The 11,626-nt window shown below is 47.8% G+C and overlaps 1 protein-coding gene across 1 annotated transcript; it reads right to left on the minus strand.

The window, feature by feature from the left end:
- Positions 1–919: 919 nt before the first annotated feature.
- On the minus strand, positions 920–5,543 carry LOC124649606 (trihelix transcription factor ASIL2-like). Its single transcript, XM_047189204.1, has 2 exons — positions 4,469–5,543; positions 920–1,232 (listed from the first exon to the last, which is right to left on the minus strand). The coding sequence occupies exon 1, from the start codon at positions 5,541–5,543 to the stop codon at positions 4,494–4,496; it is 1,050 nt and encodes a 349-aa protein (XP_047045160.1). The 3' UTR covers positions 920–1,232; positions 4,469–4,493.
- Positions 5,544–11,626: the final 6,083 nt, after the last annotated feature.

The raw sequence follows: 11,626 nt of genomic DNA on the forward strand, positions 1-11,626 counted from the left end.
TTCCAAGCATGCATGTAACTCAGCTTCTAGAGGTGAAACACAGTCTTCCAGGAATTGGCACGCCGTGAAGATTGGCTAGCCTTCCTCATCCCGAAGAGTTACCCCGATGCCAGCAGAATGATCCGATGCACGGTATGATCCGTCAAAAGATAGCTTCACCCACCCAGCTGGTGGCTTCGTCCAAAATTTAAGTGGGCTTTGGGATTCTGGCGAGGAACATGCAGGGTCCCTATATCCACAACTGGTTGTTTTCCCTTGAGCAGAGTTTAACTGGTAAGGATCAAGCGTAGTTAACTGGTAAGGAAGCGCTTAGATCCTTCGATGGGCACCCTCTCGTCGAGGACAAGGTATACTGGTATAGGGAGATGTAGGCATCGATCCTGTTGGGGTGGTAGGCGATGCGCCATAAGTGGCCGCCGACGGTGAACGGGGGCGACATGACGTTGAGGAAGGCGCTCTTGGTGCTGGAGTAATTGCCGATCTTGAGGGTGTGGTGCCCACTCGGCGTGTCGATGAAGATCCTGGAGGTGGTCGACGACATTGCCTAAGACTGGTCTCGATCAATTGACGCGTCGAGCTCAGGCGTCTGTGGAATGGCCAGGGTTCGGGACCATGAGGAGATGAAGGCTAGGTGGGAAAAGTGCAGCGTGTCCATTTTGTGAAAGGTTCCCGACTCCTCCTCTCATGGGCTTTCGTTAGTGTTGGGCTTCGGTTGGGCTCCAGCAGCGGGTGGCAGGCCGATTCCAATGGGCTTTCGTGTACTGTTGGACTTGGGTTAGAGTACTATAATACGATTTAAAATAAAAAAGCTGTGCTAAAAAAACTAAAATACAAAGCTACTACTGCTAACAAAAATTTGTAAATGATTCCAAACAGAATTGAGATTTTAGAACATGCAATTTCAGGTGGACCTGAATCAAGATAATAAAAACTGTTGATTTCATTTCGTTACAGTTTTCTTAATAACACAGAATGTCAAGAGTTAAATGCCTACACTGTCAATAAACCAATACATGAATTGCAGGAACAGATACCGATGTCAACATGGATCTACACTAGGAATTTCTAGTCTTTCATGTTTCATATGCTACGAGAATCTAACTACGGAGTACAATGAACCGAAGCTGAGGAGCTTTTTTGGCTTCAGAATTCCCAAGGATAGTGCAAAGGCGGAGCAGGCCTTCAAAGGGGAGCAACTCCATATCTTGAACTGACGAACTTCAACTGATAATCTGTACAGAAGATGTAGGAAAACAGTCAATTCATCACTTCAGGAAACAGTAGTAATGCTTTCTTGCTATACATATGCTCCAAACAAATTGTTTATTTTGCAGTAAGCATGATATCACAGCAGCTCAACAGGGGTAAAGACTTGTACTCGTAACACAAAACACAGGAAGAATAATCACACAACAATCCAGATCGAAGCATACATTACACAGCTTGACAGTGAACACAGTATGTAAAATTTCAGCAACCTCCAGTTGTAACTTATAAGCAGAATGAAAAAAAAACATGACACTGCTATTAGCTATCATTATATACTAGTGATTTGTAATCTGTTAAGTTTACAGCTCATAAGCCCAAAGGGCTAGTTTCATTAGAAGAGGTTATTTATCGCAATGAAGAGCAGGGTTCAGCACAGGTTTAGAATTGAACAGAACCAGAAGCTCAAATGTTGCCTTTTAGCTCTATAAGACTATTTTGGCTTGAGCCTACTCTTAAGTTGGACAAAAGAAACCCTAGGGATTCTCACTAGCCCTGAATATCTTTTGGAGTTCTAGTCCAGATAGGAAACCAGTGAGTGAATCCAGGTGATTTCCAGTAAAATTGGATAGACACTATGCAGAGTGATTTTAACTTGCAAAGTTAATCCACGTGGTTCGTAGTTCAGCCTTAATTCTAACAGACTACAGGTATTCCATTATGTGGCTGATCCACTCTTGATTTCTAGGGTAAAATAAGTGAAAAACACAAGCCAGGCTGACTTATATATAATAGAGTTGCATAACCACGTTTTGGTAGAATTTGATCCACCATGAACCTCAGCAAACCAAACAAAAGATTCAAAAGTCAAGGCTAAAATCATAAAGATGCAGTAAACATCGCACAACAAGGCAAACAAATGAACAGGAAAGTGTCATGCTAAAACATCTAGCAAACATCTCCGAACAACACAAAATGTAGCGTATGAACTTTGAATGGCATAGTGCAATAGGGCCAAGGCCATTGGAAGTAGTCTATCAACATCTACTTTCATAAATAGTCCGAAATGCAGCACAGAAGGAACAACGATTTATTCAATACATGATCTGATGCATCAGTATTTCAATAAAAAACGTGAAACCAACAGTTTCAAATTTAGCTCATAAATGTCATGACAGGTAAAGTGGTCTGACAAATACAAGATGGGATTTGGTTAACCATTTATCTTTCGGATTTGAACCAATTGAACCATTAGGTTTAGGGTTTATTAAGGTTGGACTACTTTTAACATAAATTCTTGTCTTTGGCTATTCTACTTTGCTAACGATGCCAGCAAGATAGAAGACAATTTTGAAAACATTTTCCAAGAGGAATCATATAACAACAGTTTCATGTTCAGAGTTAGTGTCAGGAAGCTCCGCAACCTGGTGAAACATTCAAAGTACAAGGGCATGACTACTGATCACGGAGCACTTCAGAGACTGGTTCCTATAAAAACTTAAACAATAGTCCGTGAACTGTTACTACAACACTTCCTACTTCAGAGATTGAATCCAAAGTGTTAGGACAACATTTCCAAGGCATGTTTTGTAAACATATACGAGGACTGGTCTTCTGCTTCAAGCATTTCATGATTGAAAAGATAGTGAATGGATAGAAAACGTTAGAACTGGCAACTACTTCTGTAATCCTTGGTACAGAGTAGCTGGGCAAAATAACTTCAGGAGTCAAAAGTCCCAAATAATAAAGACCAAAGTGAGTTCTTTCGCTCTGAGCAGAACGAATTTCTTCTTTGTTCTGCCCAGGAGAGAAGAGAGCACGGGGCAGTCAGGGACAGAAGGAGGGCTCACCGACTGCGCCAGGAAATGCACCATGATGAACTGTGAGATGACGGCAGAGGCAAAGGAGAAGGAGCTCCCCGCTGTAGCGGCACAGTCATCAAGGGCACAGACAGCGTCCTCGGTGATGGGCCCAACGAGGGCTGGCAACAACGGGGCAGACAGCTGTGCGCGTGAGACATCTAAGGGCTACAGCGGCTTCAGTGGCATGCGTGCCATCGGCGCTCAGAGGTCGGGGCTCGGGAGATGCTCGGCAGTCGGGACAGGTCGTGAGGGGATAACCATTCGTAGTATCCAACTGTTTGAACCTAAATCATTTTGGGGTTAACTACACGAACGGACAGACGGACCATTGGGCACTTTTTTAGGTTAGGTTAACCTAACCAATGGATAAAGGCGAACCGAGTCCCAATTCTACTGACAATCTATCTATTCAACATGAGAACAGATGTTCATTGATAATCGTGAACTCAAAGAGAGACCATACTTAGCCCAAATCATTTTGAGGTTAACCACACGGCCCATTGGCACTTTTTTAGGTTAGATTAACCTAATCTATGTATAAAGGGGAACCGAGTCCCAATTTTACTGACAATCTATCTATTCACCATAAGAACACATGTTCATTGACCAACATGAACTCAAAGAGAGACCATACTTGAGCCCAAATCCACACTGTAATTAAGCTTAAGAATACATAAGCACACACTTAGAGTTTACAGCTCACAATCAAATAGAGCTCACCAAACTTGTTTAAACCCATATCACTAAAGGATAGACTCATCAAGATACACTACCAGGGTGTCAGCTTCCCTAGAAACTGAGGGTGCATTTATTCCACAACATATCAACCCTAATGAATAGATTCAGAACATGACAAATTAAATGTGCCCTTGCCATCAAGGGGAAACTCAATAACAATAAATTCCACTCATCAAAATGTCATTGTATAGACCCAGGCTTGTTATGATATTGACACATCGAAACACATTATCAGAGTATCACCACTTCCCCACCAGTAAACTGAAAGTGCCATTATTCCATAACATATAGGCACTGATGAATAATAGGTTCTTTTTTTGCGAGTAAATGAATAATAGGTTCAGGAAGTGACAAATTATATGTGTTGGACTTGTCACTGTTCACACCAATGAGAATAATATTAAATGCCACCCTTCAAATTGTCATTGTATATGGGGGATCACAGATAAAATTATGAGTCTACAAATTCTCTCTCAAGCATACCAATCCTTCATCAGTCAATCAGTAAAGCATTAACCATCAGCATCCCCATGCCACATACTACTGGCACATCTACACTGGCATTGCAACAATGCACTACTGGACACAGATCAAACTAACAAACCATAATCTACAGCAATACTATTATTGTACTGAACTGAAACTACCAAATAAAACTTTACCTAAATGAAGCCTTGCTCAACAACGTCAGAGGTAGGTGGAGTTGGAAAGGAAAGGCAGCGCAGTCATGGATGAAACCAGCTCCGCTGCGCTGGTACCACCATTGGCCGCAGCCCCTGCGCCGCTCCTCCTGCTGCGCTTGGTGGCCCTGGCGAGCTTGAGGTGCGCGTCGACGAAGTTCTCCATGCGCTTCACCTCGAGCTGCTTGATGAAATCGATGCGGTCGCGCTCGATCTCGAGGGAGTGCCTCTGCTTGGCGCTCTCGACGCGCTCGTACATCTCGGCGAACGCCTCGATCGCCCTGGCCAGCTCGCCGGCGCCGGCGTCGGTTTCGCTGCGGCGGCGGGCGCCGGAGAGCGATGAGAGGGAGCGGGACGGTGAGTGCTGGGGGCTGTTGTTGTTGTTGTTATGGGCGGGGTCGTCGGAGGCGTCGGAGCCGGAGGCCGCGGCTGCCGCGGCTCTGGCGTGCTGGATGATGGCGGCGGTGGGGAGCGGCGCGCCGCGGCGGTAGTCGGGCTGGATGGGGAGCGCCATGCGGAGCGGCGAGGAGGTCGGGGACGGGGAGGAGGACGGCGAGGCGGGGCGCTTCCTGGCCGGGGAGGCGGGGTGGAGGGGCAGCGCGAAGTGGAGTGGCGGTGGAACTGGCGCGTGCCTGGCTTTGGCGGCGCAGGCGGCGAGGGTGGGCCCGACGAGGCGGTGGAGCTCGTCGTAGAAGCTCCAGCCGGAGGGCCCGCCGCGGGCGCGCTCGGCCTTGTACTTCTTCTTGAGCGTGTCGACGCGGTTCTTGCACTGCACGTCGGTGCGCGGCGGTCGGCGGCGCGCGGCGGCGCCGCGGCGCGTGTTGACGGCCTCGGCCACCTCCTTCCACTGCTTCTGGCGCAGGTTGCCGCGGTTGAGGTCCTCGTAGCGGCTCCCCCAGGCGCCGACGAGCGCCGCCGTCTCGCCCTCGCTCCAGCAGTCCTCGCGGTATGGCAGGTTCGGGTTCGGCGGCGGGAGCCTGGCCCCGCCGCCCCCGCCCCGCGACGAGGAGGCCGCCGCTGCGGCGGCGGCGGCCGCCGCCATCTCCCTGGATTCCATCGGTCAGATCTCGCCGCGGAAGGTAACCCTAGGTCGTGGTGCGCGTGACGGTAAGGGGCCGGTGTGGATTTGGACGGGGCGGTGAGGGGGGTTGGGTCGGAATAAAAGGACACGGCGAGGTGGGGGTGCCGGCCGAGAGGCGGAGGTGGGCACGCGTGGGGCACGTGAGCGGCGGGGAGGTGTCATGGTGGCGACCGGACCGGGCCGGATCGGAGTCGTGCTGCCGCCCGCCGTTGGATGGGTTTGACCGGGCAACCGGCGATTACTTCCTTCCTTCCGTATTTCGGACGGACGGACGGAGCTGTGCGTGCGTGATAATGACAGGCAGGCGCGGCGACCGACAGGCAGCCGGGGTTTGGAGACCGGACGGAATACGGTGGCGGCGGGAAATTACGGCTGTGCCCCTGGGAGGGAGGTGGCGGGCGGCAAGGGCACGTCGGGGATTTGGTGTGGGGAGTAGGTCGCGGGGAGGTGAGGTGAGGTGGTCGCCGTTGGTCGGCTCGCGTTGCGTTGCGCCGAAAGAAGGAGGGGAGAGAAGACACAGCAGCAGCAGCAGCACAGGCAGAAGCAGTTCACGCGGAAGACTCGCGGTGGTGGGAGATGGAATGGGGTGGGGTGGGGTGGTGTGGTGTGGTGGGCCCGCGCGGGGAGGCGGGCAATAATTGTCGCCTCTGCTGCTGCTGGGGAGTGATCACCTGCTCTGCCCGGAAACGAGGACGAACGGCCGGGCGGCTTCGGCGTCCCCTCCAAGTGTGTCATGTTCATTAAAGCTAATATATGAGTATAGTGTGATCTATAAAAATGTATCAATTTATAAATGCATGGTCCATTTTTCACTCCTCTTTTCTCTCTTCTTTCTATCCTCCAAATAAATAAAATTACATTATTTTAATATGTATAGCCAGTTAAGTAAAACTTATTCTACCTGCTCTTACTGGTCACTCCCTCCGTTACGGATTATAAGACCAGTGCATCCCTAGAACATCAATTTAACCAGCATAATTAAATAAAATAAATCATCTAAACTTTTAAATGATACATGTTTTATAATATATACCTTCGTTACCGATCCGACTCGCTTCCTAGTCAAAATCAGTCAAGTTAGTTAATATATTCTATGCAAATTAGTTTAGTTTAAACTACATAGTTTTTGCGGGCTTACGTGGGATGCCGCTTGCAACCCTGATCAAGTAGAAACTTACTCATGTGAATTTTGTAACTTCTTTTTTTACCATTCATGGCATGTACAAGAATGTGAATGTAAGAGTCATAGTCTCGTAGCTTGCATTTAAAAAATAAATAATTCGTGGATATGGTCATATTGTTTTATTAAAACAAAATAGTACAATTAAAAGTTAGCAAACATGCTTGTTCATATTTGGCACAACTTCTTGTACAGCGATCGGGCAGAGAACCTCCCCAAAGGTGGGGGGCCCAATCTCCCTCCTAAAGGCATTCCAAATACCTAGGTCTTGTTGTCCCAGCGCCTGACACAACGGGGTGTACCATTCCCCTCCAATTTTCGCACTAGACACAAAGCACTCCGGGTCAAGAGGCAAAGCGAATACCGAGGGGAAGCGGTCCTTCAGGGGCCCGACCCTGCCACCAATCCAACCAAAGTCGAGTGGAAGAACCATTTCCGACTTGGTAACTTGCCCCCAAGCATAACACTGACTTAACCTTCTGGATGGCATTCCGAAAACCATGAGCCATTCTGGTGGGCATCAACGAGTAGGTCCTTATTCCTAAGGTACTTGTTCCTAAGGATCTCAACCCATAGGGCCTGCTCGCCTGCATACAGTTTCCATATTCGCTTTGTCACGATACATGTCTTAATTGTTGTGCCCATACTAGTGTTGACTGAGATTTCCTCATATAAGTCAACGATGCTGCACATAGGATCAAATCCTAGTTTCATTGACATATCTAAATCCAAACAAGGAGATGTCGTACGGCCATCGAAAATTGATATATACTCCCTCCGTTTCAAAATAATTGGAGTTATGTTTTCCATCTAAGACAATCCTCTCTAAGTTTCGCGAGATATAAATAATTTTTTTTAATTCAATCTATATACTTTGAAACTATCTTGTATGCTAAATCTAATAAAATTAATTAAACATGTGTTCTAAAAAATGTTTTTCTAATAAGTTTGGTTAAGCTTATAAAGTTGTTTAACTTATGATAAAAAAAAACTTCAATTGTTCTAAAAGAGGGAAAGTATAGGCTTTAAAAGTTTAAAGCTAATCAAAAGTCGTAGATTTAGCAAAACCAGAGATATGTAGATGTCTGTCTTTCCACTTTTTTTTCCTTCTATTCGTCCTGGGTTCCTTGCATGAGTACAACTATATTAAGGTATATCCTCCATATCGGTTTGTTAGGGTACTGCCTAGTGCCTACTTTGAGAGAAAAATTAACCATTAAGTTAGTCAATAAAATATGAGATATATGTCATAAAAATTATAATCAATTCATATTCAAAATAAGTTTCCATTTAATATTTTTAATGAATATATATAATTTTATTGACTAAATTAATGGTTAGATTTTCCTCGAAGTACATGGTATATCCTAGTAATAGACCAGTATGGAGCGCAAATGTAGCCCAGGCTACATGTAGCCTGGTTTCATTTTTTCTTGATTCAAACTTTGAAAATTTTGGTTTTCAATTTTCAGAAAATTTTGAAAAAAAATATGTAGATGTAGAGAATGTCCTAATATATCAATGTGTAAATTTTAATATTGAAATACATTATATTTTGCTCTTAATAAAAATAACAAAATCCCACAAAATGACAACATTTAGATCTGAGTGTACTGTTCATTACTGTTCACCAATGCTGAAATCAAGATTTGTTATTTTTTCTGAGCCCAAAATACAACATATTTTATTCTGAAAATTTGCACGCTTGTAGAATACTATAGTCTACATCACAGTATTTTTTAGATTTTTTAAACATGTCTAAAATAAAATTTTCATAGGTTTAAAAAATGGCCTACATGTAGCACCGGGCTACAAAAACCCAATTTGTATTAGATGCCAGGGCACCACGTTGTCTTTCAGAGTGCTCCCCTCTTCTAATCGTTCGATGGCCATCGTATGGCTGTCTCGAGGAATAAAGGGACACACGCTACTTGCCTTCCTCTGGTCCATCTTATCCCTTCGACCCCTCCCCACAAACTACTCCACCACGACCAGGTCCGCATCGAGAGGATCTCGACGCGACGCCGACGGAGGAGACATGGGAGGCGCTGGTGGTGCGGATCGAACAACATCGTTCTCCGGAGGCGAAGGGCGGCGTTCATGGCCGCTGGGGAGGTAGGAATCCAAGAGATCTCACGCTCCCATGGCAAAGGGGCAGCGGCCATGCAGTTGGTGGCGGCTCGGCGGTGTGGGGCGAGGCGGAAGTGCAGGTCCTCCGCGCTCACGAGGCTAAGGGCGACGCGGCGGACGCCCACCTCCACCACGAGTTGAAGTCCTCGTCGCCGTGGCACGCTGTCGGGAAGGAATTTGTCCCCATCGCGCGCCGTCAGGCCCTGTATCACAAGTTCCAGCACGCCGCCGGGCAACGCCGCCGGAAAGGGCCTCGCGCCATCGCGGTATGGCAGGTTCGGGTTGGGCGGCGGGAGCCTGGCCCCGCCGCCCCCGCCCCGAGACGAGGAGGCCGCCGCCGCGGCGGCGGCGGCCGCCGCAGCCATCTCCCTGGATTCCATCTCGCTCAGATCTCGCCGGGAAAGCTAACCCTAGGAGAGGAGGACGCGGTCGTGGTGCGCGTGACGGTAAGGGGCCGGTGTTGATTTGGAAGGGGCTGGCGGTGAGGGGGTTGGGTCGGAATAAAAGGACACGGCGAGGTGGGGGTGCCGGCGGAGGTGAGCACGCGTGGGGCACGTGAGCGGCGAGGTGTCATGGTGGCGACCGGACCGGATCGGAGTCGTGCCGCCCGCCGTTGGATGGGTTTGACCGGGTAACCGGCGATTACTTCCTTCCGTATTTCGGACGGACGGAGGGCCGGAGAGAGGCTGGCTGTGCGTGTGTGATAATGACAGGCAGGCGCGGCGACCGACAGGCAGCCAGCCGGGGTTCGGAGACCGGACGGAATACGGTGGCGGCGCGAAATTACGGCAGTGCCCCTGGGAGGGAGGTGGCGGGCGGCAGGGGCATGTCGGGGATTTGGTGCGGGGTGGGCGGCAGGCGTGGGGAGTAGGAGGGCTCGGGTGAGGTGAGGTGGTCGCCGTTGGTCGGCTCGCGTTGCGTTGCGTTGCGCCGAAAGAAGGAGGGGAGAGAAGACACAGCAGCAGCACAGCACAGGCAGAAGCAGTTCACGCGGAAGACTCGCGGTGGTGGGAGAGGGAATGGGGTGGTGTGGTGGGCCTACGCGGGGAGGCGGGCAATAATTGTCGCCTCTGCTACTTGGGAGTGATCACCTGCTTTGCCCGGAAACGAGGACGAACGGCCCAGTGGCTTCGGCCAAGTGTGTCATTTTATTATACTAGTCACAATGCATAGTATCATATAGAAGTATCATGCGTATACTACCTGTTACTATCTTCACAATGCATGGTATCATATACTAGTATCATAGTCTCCATATATTAATTGTTATGTAGAATCTCAATGCAAATATGTGGACAAGATTTACTTGATATTAATTTTTCTAGTAGTATGTGTTATGATACGGTATCTACCTATGATACTAGTACACTCTCTTTCATCCTTAATTACACTGCCACATCAGCATTTTGCATGCATGGAATGCATGATACTACCTATGATACTCCCATTGTGGGTAGTCTTAAAGCTAAGACCATCTCCAATCGCGTTCCCAAACCGTACCAGATTGAGCGTTTTTGGGACGTGTTTTGTTCGTGTCGTGTTTGGGGACGTCGCTCCCCAGCCGCGTCCCGAAAACGCCGCCCCCAAACATTTAAAATACTTCTTTTTAACACAGAACCATTTATCAAATATAGCATATGAATAAAAATGTTTGCGAGGATTGTTTTCAAATTAAAATACAACAAACAATAAAACAAGTAAACAAATATAACAAATAGGGCTAGATGCTAGATCAAGGTGCCACGGTATTTCCTTTGATCCTCCACAAATGCTCAACGAGATCAGCTTGAAGTTGTTCATGAACATTGCTGTCACGGATCTCTGCGTGCATGGTGAGAAAATCAGCAAAATCTGCATGCAACTCAGGATCAACCTCCGCAAGAGGGCCCTCACACTCATAGGGACCAACATGTGTCCTGGCATGATTCTTGCAGTCATCCTCGATGATCATATTGTGTATGATCACACAAGCCTGCATCACCTCCCACATTTGGTCGTGAGACTAGCTTAGAGCAGGGTAACGGACAATGGCAAATTATGCTTGAAGCACACCAAATGCTCGCTCGACATCCTTCCTGCAAGCATTCTGCCGCGTAGCAAAGTGGGAATTCTTCAGACCTGATGGATTCGAGATTGTTTTGACAAAAGTGACCCATTTTGGATATATATACCATCGGCTAGATAATAGCCTTTGGTATATTCGTGGCCATTGATCTCGTAGTTGCATGGTGGAGCATGCCCTTCCACTAGCCTGCTGAACACCGGAGACTCTTGATGCGTGTAGTTGACACGTCCGTTGGGAACCCCAAGAGGAAGGTGTGATGCGCACAGCGGCAAGTTTCCCTCAGTAAGAAACCAAGGTTTAATCGAACCAGTAGGAGTCAAGAAGCACGTTGAAGGTTGATGGCGGCGGGATGTAGTGCGGCGCAACACCGGAGATTCCGGCGCCAACGTGGAACCCGCACAACACAACCAAAGTACTTTGCCCCAACGAAACAGATGAGGTTGTCAATCTCACCGGCTTGCTCGTAACAAAGGATTAACCGTATTGTGTGGAAGATGATTGTTTGCAGAGAAAATAGTAAAACAAGTATTGCAAGCAGATTTGTATTTCAAGTATTAAAGAATGGACCGGGGTCCACAGCTCACTAGAGGTGTCTCTCCCATAAGATAAAAGCATGTTGGGTGAACAAATTACAGTCGGGCAATTGACAAATAGAGAGGGCATAACAATGCACATACATGACAT

The sequence above is a fragment of the Lolium rigidum genome, chromosome 4 (assembly GCF_022539505.1).
Source record: "Lolium rigidum isolate FL_2022 chromosome 4, APGP_CSIRO_Lrig_0.1, whole genome shotgun sequence".
NCBI classification, from domain to species: domain Eukaryota; kingdom Viridiplantae; phylum Streptophyta; class Magnoliopsida; order Poales; family Poaceae; genus Lolium; species Lolium rigidum.